The 20,639-nt window shown below is 29.9% G+C and overlaps 3 protein-coding genes and 1 long non-coding RNA gene across 4 annotated transcripts; 3 read left to right on the top strand and 1 right to left on the bottom strand.

The window, feature by feature from the left end:
- Nucleotides 1-387: 387 nt before the first annotated feature.
- LOC124535537 lies at nucleotides 388-2,187 on the top strand. The gene is made up of 4 exons (XR_006966815.1): nucleotides 388-425; nucleotides 551-580; nucleotides 731-803; nucleotides 2,136-2,187. It is a non-coding gene; the product is annotated as an uncharacterized LOC124535537 (long non-coding RNA).
- Nucleotides 2,188-3,536: 1,349 nt separating this feature from the next.
- Nucleotides 3,537-4,768, top strand: LOC124535906 (glutactin-like). The gene is made up of 2 exons (XM_047112307.1): nucleotides 3,537-3,548; nucleotides 3,791-4,768. The coding sequence occupies exons 1-2, from the start codon at nucleotides 3,537-3,539 to the stop codon at nucleotides 4,766-4,768; spliced, it is 990 nt and encodes a 329-aa protein (XP_046968263.1).
- A 4,351-nt stretch (nucleotides 4,769-9,119) lies between these two features.
- LOC124535905 (trichohyalin-like) lies at nucleotides 9,120-11,717 on the top strand. Its single transcript, XM_047112306.1, has 3 exons — nucleotides 9,120-9,140; nucleotides 9,474-10,762; nucleotides 10,955-11,717. Exons 1-3 carry the CDS (start codon nucleotides 9,120-9,122, stop codon nucleotides 11,715-11,717), a joined length of 2,073 nt encoding a protein of 690 aa, XP_046968262.1.
- Nucleotides 11,718-13,883: 2,166 nt separating this feature from the next.
- On the bottom strand, nucleotides 13,884-15,410 carry LOC124535937 (cation channel sperm-associated protein 1-like). Its single transcript, XM_047112350.1, has 2 exons — nucleotides 15,269-15,410; nucleotides 13,884-14,889 (listed from the first exon to the last, which is right to left on the bottom strand). Exons 1-2 carry the CDS (start codon nucleotides 15,278-15,280, stop codon nucleotides 14,281-14,283), a joined length of 621 nt encoding a protein of 206 aa, XP_046968306.1. The 5' UTR covers nucleotides 15,281-15,410; the 3' UTR covers nucleotides 13,884-14,280.
- Between the last annotated feature and the right edge of the window lie 5,229 nt (nucleotides 15,411-20,639).

Raw genomic sequence — 20,639 nt, 5'->3', positions numbered from 1 at the left:
GTAATCGAAATGAAATCTTACTTTAGTTAATGTATAATTACGAAATTTGAGACCTTTAAGATTTTGTCAAAGTGGTTGCCAACTTGGGTCTCCAGTTGACTAATAATGCTACAAAGCTCTGATGTATTATTAATAAATAATAATGTTATTCTATAATACTGAAGTATTCAATAGGTTAAATGTATCCGCCTAGTAAATGGAAAAAATATATCGAAAAGCATACACATGCTAATTGCCTTCGTTTATTATTCGATCCACTTCAAATACAATTTTTCTTGAACAATATCATAATGACAATGAATTAATTGCTAGTATTATTAAAATAACAAATATAATACCAATATTCTGTATTTACGATGTTAAGTAAATTATATTAAAGTAAATGATTTCAGATGGGCAAACCAATCCTAACGATTCGACTAAAAGTAAGTAAATACCAATTTTACCAACATTACAAATATTGCAAGTAAAGATATTTACCACACAATACTTCTTTATCAATATTATTAGATACAAACATTTTGTAAAGTAAAATATAATATCATTACAGGTGAATCCAATCCAAATGACTCCACTACAGGTAAAATAATGTACAATTTTACCAACATTGCGAATGTTCCAAGTTATTTTATTCTAATAATAAAAACATACATTAACATTGCTTTAAATAGTTTAATTTATTTCTTGGAAAAAAAACACTATTAAAAGTTTCTTATTAATTTAATTTTAGCGGCTGCATCTGATACGAGTTTAGCAGATGCAAATAATACATCTACAGCCGCCCCATCATGATTTTTCAAGTGGTAAAGTAAATAAGAATGTTTTTGTTAGAGTAAATTTATTTAAACTATGAATAAAAACACAGTATATAAATAAAGATTGTTATTATTTTAAGTCCGAGATGGCCCAGTGGTTAGAACGCGTGCATCTTAACCGATGATTGCGGGTTCAAACCCAGGCAAGCACCTCTGTTTCATGTGCTTAATTTGTCTTTATAATTCATCTCGTGCTCTGCGGTGAAGGAAAACATCGTGAGGAAACCTGCATGTGACAAATTTCATAGAAATTCTGCCACATGTGTATTCCACCAACCCGCATTCGAACAGCGTGGTGGAATATGTTCCAAACCCTCTCCTTAATGGAAGAGGAGGCCTTAACCCAGCAGTGGAAAATTTACAGGCTGTTACTTTACTTTTACTTTTACTTTATCATTTTAAGAATAATGTAAGTATAAGTAAGAATATTTTAGTTGGTATTATTAAACGTACGTATTTAACGTAACGTACGTAAAGGTTTTTTACGTGCGTGTAATGAAGATTCGAATAGTTTTGTGAGAAATTTTTGAATTCCTTTTTTACATCTAAATGGTATCAAAAATATTAACTATTTAAGTAGCATATGTTTGAATAAATCGATGATTCGAACCAAAAGTTACTCAAATCATAATGATATACATAAGTAATTTTTGGTTCGAATCATCGATATAATTTTGACTCTTGATAGTCAAAGTTTCGATTTGACATCTATATTTAATATTATAAATGTGAAAGTAACTCTGTCTGTCAATCTGTCTGTCGCTCTTTCACGACTACACCGCTTAACCGACTTTGATGAAATTTAGTATGAAGCAAACTTTAACTTCAAGAAAGGACATAGCCTACTTTTTTGCCTGACACATTACAACTAAAACCATAATACGCGTGAAAAGCCGCAGGCGGCTACCAGTATGTAATATGTTTATAGAAAATTTGAAGATGAAATGGTATAATCGTTGCATAAGAAATATGATCTATTATATTGATTTGAATACAATCCAAGAGAACTTATCTTGTATTAAGTGTATTGTGATTTCGTCAATTGACTGAAAAAGATAGATAGTGATAAAAGATAGATGGATAGTGATATAACAAATTTATAACATTTGGTGATTTTATTTGCTAAAGTTATGAAATGTAAATGATTGAGAAATCTTTTGGAATCCATATTAGGTATAAAGTTGTATTCTCTTTAATTTCATGTTTTTAGGTTAAACAAAAATGCATTTTTTCGAGTGCAAATAATTAATGAAGTTTAAAGTTGAATAAGATTAATTTTAAAATAATTAAATATATTTAATTAACAACTTTTTTTAACAGTTCGATGTCATCGCGAGACTTCAGGGGCTGCTGATATTTATTGAAAAATAATAAAAATAATTTTATTTTATTTGCTCTTTTAATGTACCTGCTACCGGTCTTAGTATAAATATATAATTTAATAAAGAATCAATATTCAGAGTTTTAATGTATTTCAATTTTTGAAACTATGATTTTATTATTTATTATTTCACCTCGGAAAATAAAATAAATATCTCTCCCTGTCTCTGCAGAGAACAACGGCGAAGATGTAGATTAATATAGATTATAAATATATATATTAGATTATGTTAATAGGAACTTGTTTTGCTATTGAGCACAAAATGTAAAACTACATAATTATATGTACATATATTAATATATCTTAATTTTCACTTTAGTTTAAACTATTTTTTCGTAACGTACTTAAAGTTAACAATTTATTTATATCTGAATCAAGGTTTACATAATTATTATTACAAGTTTTATAGATAAATCAGATGATCGCTGATTTGCAATAATTAAATTTGATGAATACAATTTTTTTAAATATATACTTTAGAACAATAAGTTAATCGATAAAATAATATACATTAAATAAGGCATAAAAACCGCTATTTAATTCACATAGTTTGTTAATTGTTATGGATTTTTAAATAAATTTGGTTAAAATAAAGCCAATAAGGCTACCGTATACAGTTGGATAATATGCTGATAAATTTCTATGTTAATCCTATGCACATATAAATGATTTGACATCAATTTCAAATATACAAAATTTTAAAGAAATACAATATGTAATTGTATGTATTTTTTTAATGAAGTATTTTTGTTTAAAGTAAATTAAGTTGGACAATTGCGAATCCCTAATTTTTAATACAGAACTGTGTGCCATTACAATAGGAGTTTTCGGTTGTTTAAAGCCAATTTAATAGACAATAGAATATTTATCATTATTATTATTAAATTAGTTAACAAAGGGAATTAGACTACATTCAATTAGACAGTAATAATCTTTATACTAACGAATGTACTTATCAAGCCGATCGCAACAGATAAGTTATTAACAATTTAATTTTTGTCATAATTTTATTTCTTTTTTTGTATTGAATAAAACTAGCCGAATTGAAACAAAAACTAATCCTATTATATATGTATTATATCATAAATATTTAAATACTTAAATCTATTAAGTCCTTTTACATGTTTATGCATAAATTAGCTTTAAATTTCTAATGCTATGTATAAACTTTAACTATATCGCCTCTTCCGCAAATTTCGAAAACCGACTTAATTTATTCAAAACCACGTGTCTTCTTGTGAAAATTTTTTGATTTGGCGAGTATAAAATAGTTGTATTATCGATATTTTTTAACAGATACCTACCTGTTCTGATCGAAGACTGTCGTAAGCTACTTCGAGATGCAGTCAACTGTAAGTTTTGATACATTTTTTTTATTACAAAAAAATATTTAGTATGTTTTGACACATTCTCAACTAAAGTTATTCTGATAATGATTTTTGATGTATTTGAAACATTATGATTTTGAGTTATCCAATTTTGTTATATCTTCTAACACTCATACATTTGATATTGTGTCGTCCATAATACCTTGTATTATTAATATTGTGTCTAGTTTATATATTTTAAATATTCTTTATATTTTTGCTTCCAGATATTTTTCATGTTAGCCATAGTGGCATTCACCGCTGCAAAGCAGTTAAATCCTGGACCGCAAGCAATTAGCGAATCCTCTTCAACATCGAAAGCAAACGATAAGAGATTTGCGACCCAGGAAATTACACTGTTTTTAACACCAAGTCAAATCAAATCTTTGAATGAAGCCAGGAACTCTGCGAACAACGAGGCTGAGGCTCAATCACAAGATAACCAACAGTATATTCTTCAGGGCTACGGTCAACAGCCAGAGCAAACTCCTTGGCCGAAATATACCAGGGTAGCACCAGTTGAACAGCCTCAAGAGGAAAGTCAAGGTTTTATTTCCCAAAGCCCATTTTTGTACAAATCTAGGCCCATCGAAAACCAAGACGGAGGTTTTGACCCTTTCAACTTTTATCGGGAACAAAAACTTAGGGAACAGCAAGCACAAATTATTGAACAAGAACAAGAACAAGAAAGGAAAGAGGCTCAACTTTTCAGACCATACAATCCTGTCTCCGATCAAGCCCAAGAAGAAGCACTTTTACATGATGAATTACAACAACACTGGAATCGTCTTCTAGAACATAACCGCGGCCAGCTTAAGGCTCTGTCTGAAGCAAATGAGAAACAAAATGCTGAAGATTTAAAGGCGAACAAAGAGTCAAGTCAAGAGGAGGAGGAGGAAGCAAGATCTGAAATCGAAAAACAAATTCAATCAGCTTTAAGGAACAATAAGCCTTATAACTTCAGGCAAGAGAACTCTCGCGCAGAAGAACAAGGAAATAACCAAAGATCACCCATACTTATTCAAAAAGAAGTGAGGGTTACTAAACATCTTCCAGTACGTGTTGTAGAAAAGGTAAAGGTCTCAGTGCCCACCCCAGTGCTCGTTCCCGTGCCTGAACCTTATGAAGTAAAAGTACCTCACCCATACCCCGTGCCTTACCAAATTATAAAGCATATCCCTGTACCAGTAATCAGGAAACATTAAATTGTTCTGTCAACTAATTTTAATACCTTTTAAAGAGTCTGAAATAGATGTTTATTAAATGTTAAATTGTTGTTGAAATTAAAAATATTGTTGACTGTTGTGTTCTGTTATATAGGTGATTATGTAATACAAATAAAAATTAAAAAAATTATTGATCTTTACTTAATTTTCACCCAATTCGACTATACTTTACAACGTATGACAGTAGGTACATGTTATATTACTATAACTGGCTTACAAAATTAATAATTTTATACAGTTGGATAATGATCGAAGTAGTCTCATCATACATTTTGAACGAATACGAGTATGTATGTTACGAATTTTTGTAAAACTAAAAATAAATATTTCGTATACTTGATTTTAATGAAATACCCCAAAAAGAGAAGCTCCTATTTATATGACTGGACCACGAAGATTATTTTCAAATAAGTTATACAGCTTTTTTGTTTAATTTAGTAATTTGAATTGTCAACTACTAAAGATAATCCGAATAAAAGTGAAGCTAACTATAATTATTCATTTTGTAATAAAATGATATGTTTAAAGCTTTTTTTATTAAGAGATCGCTTATACCTCAACAAAAGTACATGTAAATGTATAATTGTATTTGTTTTTATTTTCTTAAACAAGTTTTTATTTTGTAATTCTTAAATACGATTGATGATCGTAATTATAATAAAATATAATGAATGCAAATATAATAAAGGTAAATAAAACATTTTTATTTGCAAAATACATATATTCGTAAACGGTTATTTACTAAAACAGTAAATTGGTTAAAAGATTTTGTATATAATGTCTAAGTTATATAGAAAAACACAACATCATATATAAACATATTTCATAAAGTATTTCAGTACATAATACGAGCCACCAGCTTAAACTTGTAGAAAAATATTAATATTTATGTTTAAAAATTAAAAACGTATAAACGTGTGGTTTGAGTTTTATTTTGTTAATATATACTTTTTAATCAATTATTATTCGGTATAAATGCTTTTTATAATTAAGATACTTACGTGTCTTGGATAAGTTGAAGAGGCAATGTATGCACAAAACAAATGCGTTCCCATAATCCAACCTGGTTTATAATCCGACACAACTTAGTTATGGAGATTTCCAAAATTATGATGATGGATGATGATATGACTATAAACTAATTCCAAGCTTGAACCTGCTGTATTAATTCAGAAAAACACAAGCAATCATCAATTTCAACACTTTGGGTATTGCAACTTAATAAACTGGCCACTTGGCCAATGAGGCATGTTTAATTTCGAAGATGTTAACTATTCATCCATTGGCAAGTATACAGCTGAGCTGATAAATTGATAAATATGATTAAGGCGCTAAAGAGGGCTTACTCAATTTCTTGATGTACTGGATATCGAACCGGTACCACTTTGTCATTTATTTTAATCATCTATACATATATTAAAATTGAAGTGTCTGTTTGTAATATTAAAATAGACCTTTTCTATTGAAATAAAACTTATATAATAATAAAGTTTTATTTCAATGTGTAATAATAGCGAAAATTTAAGACAGCCCTTTTCTACTCAATACATATGTATATGTATGTATATACACGGTACATATACCAAAATAACATTTTTACAATTTTTGTCTGTCTTTCTGTCTGATTGTTCCGGCTAATCTCTGGAACGGCTTGACCGATTTTGGCGGGACTTTCACTGGCAGATAACTGATATAATATGGAGTAAATTAGGCTGCAATCATATGTTTTTTGTTACATTCAAACGCGTACAAGGCTAGTGTAAAATAACTTTTCAACAGTGCTTAAGCGTAATTTAATAACATATGTTTCAAATTTTTGAAAACAGTAACTATTGAGGTTATTGTTGGTTCTTCTCGGTAGCGTCTACATTCCAAACGGTTCAAAAGTGCTTTTCAAGCCTACTTGAATAGAGTTTGCGATTATTTTTTTTTGCAAACGATTTTCGAATTGAAATGGAATAGGATACGGACAATCCTTTTAGGTTCAAATATAAGGCAGATTAAATGTCCCATCCAATGACTTAGCCCATTTTTTAAAATAATTTTTTATCGACTTTAAAAAGGAGGTCATTAATTCATGTTAGATTTTAATTATATTTGAGTATGATGATCCATTTAGGCTTCCAAGCTCATGTGCTTAATTAGTGAGTGTATGTTTGTCCACGAATTGCTCTAAAACTTAAAGTAGTATCGAGATAATTATTAAATAATGTATTATAAAATAGATAACACTCGTGCTTGTGTCTGTGTGCCTAGGAGGGAATAAAATATAATTAGACGTAAAATACATATAATAAGTATGTTTAATGTAGAGTTTGGTTTAATGACTCAATAACTTAGACATAAGACACATTTTATAGTTATTTAGCTTATAAATCTATAACATTAATTTTGACGGCAAAAAATGAACAAAAAGTCAAAATATGTTTAGCCAGTGCCAGTCTGATCCGTGTTAGGATTGTATCGAAAGACATACATTCAAATCTGTTTAGGCAGGCATTTAACAAATATGGTTTTTCAAAAAAACTCATCTACATAGGAGTTCGACTCCTAAATAATAAACTCTTTTTTTAAATTAGCTCCTTTAAAAGTGTTATGATTTGAGAGCGATCAAAAGACCTCTTTTTGATATACCTACTCAAAATACTGTACCTTCAAATAACTGATTATTAAATTTATTTATCTTGATTTAATTGTCTTACTGTTACGACAGGCGTTTGAGAATTTGACGCCGCTGTATCACATAAATCAACAATTATGTGTTCGCTTTTAGATGAAATCTATTTGCTCCATCGTAACTTAGCGACAAAATGTAACAGTGAACGGAATTTCGTCCTTCTAGTTAATCTCAGTGCCCTCAATGATCTTTCTCTTGTTCTATATGATGTATATATACATACTTTATATACTACATTCTTAGTAAATTGATTAATTTTATGACGCACTAAGTACTAAGTATAAAATACATGTTAGGCCAAGTAGTTGTTGTAATAACATTAATTACAAGAGTTATAAACACTAATGGTAGTTAAATAGTTAATATTTCGTAATTTCAGTACATTTTCAAAGGTATTAAAATGGTTAGTATAGTCTGAATGATTAACCACAAAACAGTTTTAATTCCTCAATGATATGTTTTGAATAAAATATGGCTCAAAATATTCATTGTTCGCCTTTTGATATATTTGTTTTGTTTTAGCGTAATATTAAGCATTAATAGACTTATTTGAGTCTTTACCGACCATTCACTTAACTTCAACATTGTTTTACTGTACCTTTGTTTGTTTAAATAAAAAAATATAGAGCTACTAAACAATTTGGATATCAATCCAATTTAGTTAAAACGAATACATTAAAAACACAGCTGAATCAGGTATGGATGTCATAATATTAAACGTTCCCACAACTATGTGGCTTATGTAACTAACCTTTCCTAATCTAAATAATTCTTATGTAATATAATTTTAGAAATATAATTATCGAACAAATAAGGCAACTCCGGAATTGTATGTAGGTAGTTTTCCAAATTAATTTCGATAATTCAATATAATATATATAATTCGAAATATTTTCAAATTCAAACTACATAACATTGTACAATAAATTCATTATTGAGGTCTTAATTTTGATACTACGACAGTAAATGAACAATTAGCAATAAACGTTGTATTTAAACACATTGTCAAACCTCAAAGGTATTTAATGGTAATACCTGGTACTATGTAAACTTATAAGAATTATGTTATATGTATGGTCATCAAACAATTTATAAATTTTGATTAATTTAAAATGAAGCACTATCAAAGAATAACTTTGAGCATGAATTAAGTGTTCATTGCAGTAAATTGTTAGCAAGAGATTTATGCACGTTAAGTATAATTAGATGCTTTATTAGAAGGTTATGAAATGTATTAATACCTATCTATGATTAATAGATCAATATTATAAAACATTACCAGGAACTTAAAAAATAATGTAATATGATGCAACTGTATTTGGAGAATATAGGCGTGGTTTATAACCCAAAATGTTTCATAATTTTAGAAATTTGACAAACCATGGAGTGGTTTCGAATTGTATCACGTCCACACATACATAGTTTTACATATTTAACACAGAAAACGGCATTTTTTCATTAAACTCAATATTTATGTACTGATCAAATTCATCGATGCTTCCGGTGAATTATAAAATCAAAACGTACTTAATTTATTCTAAATTATTCCAAAACAACTTCCATTTTATATTTTTTTGAGCTCGCGAGTATAAAAAAAGATGTCCTGACTCGATCTTCACCAGAGTTCTTCTGATCTCATCGACAGCAACAATCATGACTAAGTTGCTAACATATGTAAGTATTCTCGTGAATTCTATCACATTCGTATTATTAGAGTCCGTACTATTGGGTGAAGGTTTTTTTTTAAATATATAAAATACTTTATAGAAATAAGGGTCTCGTTATCGATATAATTTGGATTATAAAAAAAGTACTGCCTGTAAATTTCCGTCTCTCTTTGAAGAGATGGCTTGGAGATTTATTGCGAATTGATCGAAACCCAAGTTGTAGAATTTGAAGAAAGTAGTAATAGTAAGAGTAGTAGAGTAGAAATCGAAGAATCTGAATTTGTTATTGATACTTCGTGTTTTGATTTCGTTACCGACTTAGACTTTATTTTTTTTTCAGATATTTTGCATTTTAGCCCTAGTGGTGCTAAGTACATCGAAACAACTTAAAACTGGTCCACGAGCTGCAGAAGAATCATCAACTTCATCAACTTCGTCGCAGAAGGTTGATAAAAGATTTGTTAATCAAGAGTATACATTATATCTGACTCCACAAGAAATTAGGGATTTAAGAAATGGTAAAGTATCTGCGGACGCTCAAGAACAAATTAACGCTGAAAGAGTTCGTCAACAATCAGGTTTAAAAAATTCTAATCGAGAACAACAGTTAAAGGCATATAATCAGTACATCAAGGCTAACTCTCAAGCTGAACAACCTCAAGTTAAAGCGCCTAATGGTAAACAACAACAACAACAGAAACAAAATAATGAATACAACAAAGCTCTCTCACAAATTGAAGAGGCCCAGACAGAACTTCGTGGACTCAATCAGCAACTGAAAGAATATAATGAATACTACAAAGCTATCTCACAAATTACAGAATCTCAGCCAGATTTTCATGGTTTTCTATCACGTAACAATCAACAAAAACAACTGAAGTCCCAGCCTAAACTTCGTGGACTCAATCAACAGCAACAGAAACTTAGAGAATATAATGAATATAACAAACCTATCTCACAAATCGAAGAATCACAACCGCAGCTGCGTGGACTTTTGTCGCGTAATAATCAACAACAACAGCTAAAAGAATATAATGAAGCTATCGCACAAATTGAAGAATCTCAGCCAGAACTTCGCGAATTGCTATCACGTAACAACGAAGAACAACAGCTGAACGAATATAACAAAGCTATCGCAGAAATTGAAGAATCCCAGCCAGAAGACCTTCGTGAACTTCTATCTCTTAACAATCAAGAACAACAGTTGAACGAATATAACAAAGCTATCGCAGAAATTGAAGAATCCCAGCCAGACCTTCGTGGACTTCTATCTGCTGATAATGAAGAACAACAGCTGAACGAATATAACAAAGCTATCGCAGAAATTGAAGAATCTCAGCCAGAAATTCGTGAATTCGTATCGCGTGACAACCAAGAACAACAGCTGAACGAATATAACAAGGTTATCGCACAAATTGAAGCATCCCACCCAGAACTTCGTGGATTTCTATCAAGCGGTAAACAACAAAAAGAACAGAAAGAATATAAACAGTATAAAAATATTTTCTCACAAGTTGAAGAACCCCAGGCAGAACTTCGTCCAATTTTAGCGAAAGAAAATCAACAACAACAACAATTGAAAAACTCTAACCAGTACAACAAGAGTCCCTCAGAAACTGAAGAACCCCAGTTAGAACTCAGGGGACTTTTATCACATGACAATCAACAACAACGACAACAACAACAACAACGACAACAACAACAGCAACAACAAAAACCATTGAAAACCTACAATCAGTCCAACAAGAAACCTTCACAGACTGAAGAATCCAAAATAGAACTTCGTGGACTGCTATCGCATGACAATCAACAACAATCAAGAATAAAAACATATAATCAATACAACAAGGTAATCTCTCAAACTGCAAAGCCCCAGGCCGCACCACAGGGAGAACGAGAAGCTTTATCACAATATTCATTTTATCCTAAATTAAATTCTGAAGACGAAAACAATGCAGAGCAAAAACCAATGGAAGAAAAGAGACAAAAGCTTTTCACTGACATTTTTAGAAATGAACCACAGAACACTTATAATTCTCAGCAAGAAAGAAAAACACCAGAAGAAAGTACTTTAAAAAAGGAGTCTGATTGGGTACCTTTTAGTCCAGAGTCTGCTTACAAGGAAAAGTTCTTACCTTATGAGCAGCTTAAACAGCAATGGGAAGGTATTTTAACACAAAACCGTTTACAAATGAAAGAAGCAAATGTTCAACAGGAAAACCAAAATATGAACGAAACAAACACACAGACAGATGAAGCTAAACAAGTACAATCAGATGCTAAAAGTGAACAGAAAACTGAAGTTGAGAAGCAAATCGAATCAATCTTTAGACAACAACAAGCATTCGAAGATGAAAGACAAAGTGAACAAGCTAAAGCTGTCAATCAAAGACCACCAATAATTATCCACAAAGAAGTAAGTGTAACGAGACACCTTCCCGTGCCGGTTGTAAGGAAAGTCAATGTTCCTACACCAGTCCTAGTTCCTGTTCCTGAGCCCTACGAGGTTAAAATCCCACATCCTTATCCCGTACCTTTAGAAATCGTCAAGCATATTCCTGTACCGGTAGTTAGACACTATTAGTATACTATTACTATTAGTACTAAATACCAAAAATGATAACTCACATTTGAATGACGTATGCTATTGAGGGTAATGCATTGTCGTACCCTATCTTAAGTCCTAGTCCTTTACCCTTCTTTAAATGCACGCTTTATTAATTTGTAAAAATGTTTTCATTTAGCTTAAGTGTTTGTTGTCTAATTTTAAGGCTCTTGTTAAATTGTTATTAAACGAAATGTTTCATTGAATATCATAATGTTTTATTTTCAAACCCCGACAAAGACACAAGTGATCATTTGAACATAAAACTAATTTTAACTAGATAATTATTTTAAACTTTAACTATTTTTTTTCTTAAATTTAATTTGTTACCTTTTCTACGGAAAGTGGTTATTATTATTAATTTGTCGGCATTTTAATGTACATTACGTAAAAAAAAATGAAATAACTTAGTAGTATTTCCCAAGATTTACAACAGCTGTAATTTAAGATTTGGGGTAAACAAACTACAGAATTTTAAATAGGAACGTGTAGATATATTTTGGGAAATAGTTGAAGATTCTTCAAATAGATAACGCGTCTTCGTTTAGAAAGCCTACGCCTACCGTTTTGAATACGAAATCATCTAGTTGAACATCAGGAAGGAGAAACTAAATGGTTTATTATTCGTAATCACGGAGATTGCGCAAACATCTTCGAAATTAGTAACTCCTCAGTCGCTAAGACTGCTGACATATCCATTTCCATATATAAAAAATAATCATAAATTTTAATAACAATAAATGTTCGAATAAAATTAATCAAAAAGGGTCAGAATTACTATTTGATATTTAAATAGTAAATGATATTTAGGTTAATCGAAAATTTGTCTTATTCTTTCGAATTTCAAATCAATGATGACAAAAAGAGGAGATTATTTTTAAACCAAACCATTAAACAAAGTTTATAAATAATACTTATTACGTTTAATTTAATTACCAATATTGCTTAACATATGATACTTTTATTTTAGTCTGTTCAATAAATATATCTATGTGTATTTTACTATAGATTTTCTTTTTAAACAACATCGTAATATTTCAAAAGACTTTTAAGTATATGTAAAATAATTGAAATGTGAGTAATTACAATAACTCGTTACTTGCAAAGTCGGTTAAGTCGATTTTGATATTAATCACGTAACATCGGTTTGACGAATTAGAGCAATAATAACCATTATAACATGTTATTTATGGTTGGAATAGATTAATACCAGCTTGGCGTTAAATTGCATAAACTTCTGGTTACATTATCCAACTGAATAAATAAGAATCGGTTCAAAGAATTCAGGAAGACATATGTTTTTTTTTTTAATCACGTATCAAAAACATTCTTAATTTGAAATGTCACTAATGTCATTTTTAACAGTCTAACTATAGTTGACAAAATATAATTTAAAATAGACAAATGTATATTGCATTATATTAGAAGTTAAAAAAATCTAGTTTTAGAAAAATTATTTATCTCTTATAATGAGAGAGAGTCTTTTCAAGTGAGTACGTTACCATTACGTACAATATGTTATTAAATCAATCTTATGAAAATATCTTAAACCAATATTGCTCAAGTAATTGGTTCACAAATTACGCATCGTGACTTTATCTAACAGCATATCAATTAGAGACAATCTATTGAGTATCGGTGAAATTATTGTGTCTACCGATTTGCGCAATCCCCACCCGCTTCTTGCATACTGACTCACTTTTATGCCATTTCAAAATCTGTTATGTTCGAGGAAGTCGAAACTGTACCATCCACGGATTGCTAATATAATAATTAATTAATTGCATTCATTATTTTGGAGTATGTAATTTAATTATGTAGTAATAAAATTATTATTAAGATATAAAAAAACATTCTAAAAGCCTATTATTGAATTTGTGGTCGAAATCCAATATTATGCAACGAGATTTATATTGTTAAGCTCGACAAGCCACGAACGTAATAGCGATGTTTGAATCACCGCGTGTTATTTAACTGGACACCTACTTATTAGTTATTAACATAACATTGTTATGCAAATGCGTGCTCATTCTTAAAGATTTGACACAAAATATTTTACTTAGTAATTATTGGAAACTTTCAAAATATCCTAATTTGTATTCGTTTTTCGTTATGGTAAGGATTTAATAATTAAACTTGATATTGTTAAAATTCAACATTTTATTAATATCACAATTTCACTGGGACTCATCATACGCCCTTAATTATAATCATTATAATACTATACAGAAACAAGCAAGGACGACACACCATAAAGGGATAAAATATACATAATACCATAATACAAGTGCCGACACACATTTTCCTCAACATTTACACCACCAAAAGAATTCACGGGTTATTTAACAATTTTACTTTTAACCTATGTATGTCAGGTACATTTTTATCAAATTTTGAAGCATTAATAATCACAAAGCCTCTGATCAGCAATACATGCTGCAAATTATGCTTACTCAACAGGCAAGAAGAACATCTTAAAATAATTTGAGACGGTGAAGAATCCTTCACACTGGTACGCCCGTAGGATTTAAGTTAAATGCGATTAATAGTGCTCATATTTGTAACCCTCTCCACTGGCGCCTGAGAGCCCTTGAGAGTGTTCGGGATAGAAATGACCCTGAAATTCAGGCTCATGTGAATCAGCGTATGCTTTTAAGCCTTCGCCACCCTCGTAACTGCCAGAGTAGTGCTCAAAACCTCCCTGTTGCTCGAAACCACCATGCTGAAGACCAGCGTGTTCTAAGCTTCCTTGCTCCAAAGATCCCTGTTCAAGGCCACCGTGTTCGAAACCACCATGACCAAGGCTAGCAGCTAAGTGCTCAGTGTCCAGTCTGTGGTCTTCCAAGACAAGACCACCACCGTGGCTGTGCTGAGTTTCAGGGTGAATTTGTTTCAAGTTTTGCTCAGACTTTCCCTTTTCAAGGGGGTGCTTAAGAAGATGGCTGTGTTCTTTCTTGACATACACTGGAACTGGGTGGAAGTGCTCGAATTTGATAGATTGGTGTGACTTGGCGTGCTCGTGTTGCACTTGATGATGGTGTCCTGACTCGCCAATAAGGGCTTGATGGTCGAAGCTCTCCGCATGTTGTGGGGCTTCCTGGTGGATAATGCCTGGATAGGCAGCCGCCACGGCGAAGAGTCCCAAGAAAATCTGCAAATGAAGATGGAATAAGTAATCTGTACATAATTTAAAGTGGATAAAAAAAATATATATTGAAAGAGCAATGGTATGCATGTCGAATGTTGACAAATATATATTTTTAGTTGCTATATATTTTGATATGATTAGCATGAGGAACCCAACTTCCTTACGTAAGAGAAAGGCTTCCTATAACAAAGTTATTACAATAGTTAACCGATATACCAGGAAGAAAGTATTCTCATTAGCGGTTCATTAACTCTACATATATTAATATCATAAATAAACTTAATAAATTAAATCAACCACTAGTAATAATATGCCTGATATTCCGAATTCACCATAGGATTATATTAATTAAAATCACAAGCACAAAAATCACGTTACGCACATGGTACTTCATTGCGGTAGGTTCAGTACTGGTCACGACTCCACGAAAGGGTGGTAGGTAATGCAAGCAATTGCTATTTGCATCGCTTATATACTCAGTTTCTCTGACATTCGCGTGTGTGAGTGCTCTGCTTTGATATTACGTGTACTTGCGAACGGTACATTGGCATTTGGTACGCGTCTTAAGAACAATAGATAGAAATTTATCTAGAGATAGGAGAAAAAGTCGATCAAAGAACAACACAATTTAAATATTTAGGTATCATTCGTATGCGATACCTCGCTAATGTATCTATTAATCGTCATTGATTTGCATTAAAGATTTATTTTTTATGCTAAATACCAATGGAAGTGAATTTAAGATTTGTATAATACTTTCAATTTTGTATACATATTTCCGTTAATCAGACACATAAAATGTATTTAATAGTGAAATCAAGAGTATAATTATAATTACTAGCTAATTAATTTTAAGTTCCGCTAATCTTCTGTTAAAAAATAACAATCTAAGAGACATATGTATGAATAAAAATTTAATTCAATATATGCTTGCCTAATTATATACACACATAATGGGTATGTATTAAACAGTCTACTATTAAATTAATAAACATTATGTATTTCGAAATAGTAATCAAATGTTTCGTTAATTTAATTTAAATCTTCATGCAAAAGTTTACACACTTCACTCTATTTGTTTTATAAAAATCTATAAATATTAAGAAATCATATTAAAACACTAAACACAAAGGATCATAAGATATTACAATACTGTATCGACTGATGGATGAATAACGTAGTATATTGATGCTAGTAGTCGCCCGCGGCTTCGCTTGCGTTTTAGGTTGTCATGTGTTAGACAAAAAAGTAGCCTATGTTTTATCTTGGAGTTCAAGTTTGCTTCAAACCAAATTTCATCAAATTCGGTTCAGCGGTTTGGTCGTAAAAAAGCGACACACAGACAGAGTTACTTACACATTTATAATATTAAATGTAGATTACTATCAATTAATTAATACTTCTTCTACAAGTAAGCCTACAAAAAAAAACAATTATTTTCAATTCTCTGTCAGTTCATTATCATTTACGAAAGGCTTAAGTGTTATAAAAATATAAAAGCATTACGTTATATCGTAATAAAATAACGACAAACGAAATTAAGGCCGACAAAGATTGAACTAGATTGTTTTAAATGAATGTCGGTATTTTTGACTCAATACGTCTGAATATTTTCTTAAGCTAGGTCTTATTTATGTTCATGAATGTAACAACTCGAAGAAATATTACAATGCATGTATATGTAATTTCTAAAAAGTTTCCTCCAGTCACAAGTCTAGCATTATAATATTCCACAATCGTTTCAGCTAAGCATTTGAAAGTCGAACCTCTAACGTTCTGTTTTTGTTTTTTATTTTATCTAAGACTAGGGCAAATGCTAACAGTGTACAACCTATCAAATCCTCGATATTTTAAGAAACAGATAAAACATGCATTGAACTCATCATTTGGAATGAATACATTAATTATTTTTTACAGCTTGGTGATAACTTTTTATTGATTCTCTTTGTATCCTGTGCTGAATGTAGAAAATAAATTGTGACTATTTTATTTCAATAGTTCCCATATCTTTAATTATATTTAAACCTTACGTAACTTAAAACTATAATATCAAATTAAATTACTTAAAGTTTTCGATATAATTAAACTTGTAATTCTTACTTATTAAATTAATTAATCTCCAAAAAAATAATTTATTAAAGAATGTCACATTAACAATATTTTTAATTATTATTTAATGTATTTTATTTTTATAGACACTATGCTAAGGATTGATCATATTAAAAAAAAATAAAACATTTAGTTTTTAAACGTTCGACAAGTCATTCGATATATCATTAAAAAAGTTTTCATAGCGAGAAGTGTAATAGAGACGGTGTAAATTATAAGTTGCAATATTCTGCAACTCAACCGGAGTAAACGCTAGGCTAGATTTTATCGTTACAAATAAAAGTCACTCCAATATCTGGGGATATCATATTAATATGATATCAATTATTTATTTATTTTTTATTTTATTTCTTATATAATATATATACTTATATAGTTTTTTTTAATGATGTACATTTTGTTTTTTTTTTAATGAAAGATTACGAAAATGAGGCAAAGATTTAAATAACATATTTCTTATTAAACGGCGCAACGGAGCAATAAAGTAATCTTTTCGGACTCTACACAAATCTATGAAATTTCGCCATCGTCCGCGAAGTAAACTGCAGAGTCTGATTACCTTCAACGTGTTCTGTTGAATATATTGGATACATTGGCCGTGTTTGTTTTTAGGTATTATTTGAAGCATCATTCTAAATGACCAGACTGAACGTTAAAATAATAGCAAATATTCTGTGAAATAAAATTTAAAGAGAGCGGTATTTAGTATTTGATATAACCTAGTCCAATCTTTTTATTGCACTAAATTATTAATAAGAATATCCTTTCATATTAAGAAATTTAGAAACTAAATTATTTTGACTTATCATTTATTATATTGTTATAAAGAGAGCGATAAAATCATCTAATTTCTTTAGGTATTAATAATATGCAAATTCAAATGAATTAAATGTTTAATAATTTTATAAAGAACAATTAAATTGTTATATGGAAATAGAAAGTAATGATATCTAGGTATATGAAATGAAAACGGTAATAGTCTATCTGCATTCCATTCATAACAAATATTTGCATCTAAAATATGAAAATGATTACATTTTGATTTTCATTAGATTTTAGAAAAGAATAATTCTCTCATACATATTCGGTTACTAAGTATTACTAATAATGTTTTCAAATGTGATTTTTTGTAAAGATTATTTTAAGTGCAACATTCCAAAGAGAATTGAGCTGATGCAAGCAATATTTTCGAAACAGAAAATTACAGTACTTTTTATTATTTCTGTCTATTTTAAATTCATAATTATCTAGGAATGAGAACAAGTAAGGCAGACACTCGATATTACAGGCGACATTACGTAAATCAAACCTAAGGTTGGCTAGGAAACTGTATCACACTCACTGTTTGAAATTCGAATCCCAATGTTGTTCCACCTTGAGTAATATATCAGTTGCAAATTTAGTATCGATAACATTCTTTTTTTTTTAATAATATGTATCCAAGAAAACTTGCGTTAAGATCTTTGTGACTAGTATGAAACAAATAACTTGTGAATTGAATTACGAAATCACCTTAGATTTGCTTATGTAACTCGAACAGGTAATGAAACAGCAATGAATGTCTGCATATTTAGATAAACAGTGACGAAAACTTTTTAATCCATTGTATATTCTTTCACATGTACATTCAATGTTGTGTTCAAAATTATGTACGTTTTGTATATATTTAAATATGGAACAATTTTAATGATTTTTTAAACGAAAATAAGTAAATTTGGCGGTTATATTAAGATTTAGAAAGATTTTGTTGGGATAAATGTATATTTTTTATGCATTCAAGTTTATTTATGACAAAAAATAATAATATACCTAGTATGACATTTAGAAGGGTTCCTAACTATAAATAAATATTGTGGTGATCTATCGAAAATATTTGCTTTAGATAACATTTTAAAATTAAATAAAAAGAAGAACCTTCTTAGAAGCAATTTCTAAATACTTTCAAATATTTTTAGAGTATTTAGAGAAACACATTTACCTTCACTTACGTTCAATAATTTCAAGAGGTTGATAAAAATGTAACTTAAGCGTTAGATGTAAATAACGATCAATTATGACATTTCTATACAAATATTACGTGAAATCAACGACCAATAATTGTTCTGCAGCACACACAGTTACAACGTTAGTGTGTTGTAGATATTTTAATGATAATTAAGTACATACACGCGATGTAATTAATACACGGTTAATTAGAATAAATAAAGTGCACCAAAAGAATTTACATAATGGTGGAGAAATATTAATAATGACATTTTTTTAATTCGTTAATGTATCCAGGAGATAACAGGAGATAGTTGATAATTTGTTTAATAAATTAAATCCTCAACCGACAATATTTTTTGTTTAATAATACAATGTAATCGATATTTATTCTCTATGGTCATTAATCTAATTTTCATAGACAATATAAAAATATAACAATCCCATTAGTACAATGATGTTGTAGTAAACAGATATGTTATTAACGCGCAAAAAGTGAAGACTAGAAAACGTCCTAATTGGGACGTTTGCCTTTAGTTGTTTTACGTAGTAATACGTTATAATACACCATAATTACGTAGTAATACGTTTTGCGTAATTAAAGCATCTAGTTATCCCTTTTACTTAATGTTTTTATCAAGCAACCCCATTTACTTTTAACGAAATGTACAAATAAACTAAAATGAACGGTCCCCAGCGCGGCACACTTTTTTCTGTTGTTTAGTATGGATATAACATATCTGTTTATTAGAATATCATTGCATTAGTAACAATAATCACACATGTTATGAGCTATTTTCTATCGTTACCCTCAATAATATGTGACGTGACAAGATTTTGATTCGTTGGATAACAGACTTGTAACAACATCGATCTCTAATAATTTACATTTCATCGTTATCATTTAAATATTGTGCTACATTAAAGTTTCCGTAAAGTATAAAATGTTCTATAATTTTATGGTTTTCTTTTATAGATAAAAGAACAACATTTTGTAATATATTATCTGTGTATGTATTAGATTAAAATATCTGTGAATGGATCGGTTCAATATTTGATTCCTATCTTTAATCCTGGCCAATGGTAGGGAGTAGGGACTAACTAGTCAAATGGGAGTTCCTCAGGCATCTGATCCTGGGGAACTCCAAACGCCTCCAGGTGAATGTAATCCTAAAGAAGGCTTTCAAAATATTCTTAGTATCTATATAAACGTTGAATTAGAGTTTTTATGTCCCATACACATATAACATAAATTAATAAATAAAGTCTCAATCAACAGTGCTTTACTTGTAATGTTTATTCGTATATAAAATTCGTATTTGTTTCCATCTATATTCTATGCATACTCATATTTTACTTGCAAGATTTAAACTTAATAAACATAAACACTTATCTATACAAATGTAAACTGAGTAAATAGTACAATTATATCAAATTTTTAAATTATGGGTCTCATTCAGCGACCTCAAGTCTCTGACGGAATTTGTTCGCCACCAATCCTGGCTTAATGAAATACGATTGTCTTCAATTATTTATTAGATGTAAATGTTAAAACTAAATATACAAATGTATATTTAGGTCTTCATGTAGGTATCATTTTATTAATTTTATATAATAAGATCGAAACCGCAACTTTCTTATCGCTCAGTTGCCTGAATAAC

The sequence above is a fragment of the Vanessa cardui genome, chromosome 15, assembly GCF_905220365.1.
Source record: "Vanessa cardui chromosome 15, ilVanCard2.1, whole genome shotgun sequence".
NCBI classification, from domain to species: Eukaryota; Metazoa; Arthropoda; class Insecta; order Lepidoptera; family Nymphalidae; genus Vanessa; species Vanessa cardui.
Note: the sequence above shows the minus strand (reverse complement) of the source record. Positions and strands in the feature narration are given on the sequence as shown.

Coding starts and splice junctions, on each gene's coding strand:
- LOC124535905 (XM_047112306.1), top strand. CDS start 9,120: ATGACTAAGTTGCTAACATAT. Junction 9,141..9,473: donor TGACTAAGTTGCTAACATAT/GTAAGTATTCTC, acceptor TTTTTTTTTCAG/ATATTTTGCATTTTAGCCCT. Junction 10,763..10,954: donor TCAGAAACTGAAGAACCCCA/GTTAGAACTCAG, acceptor ACAACAATCAAG/AATAAAAACATATAATCAAT.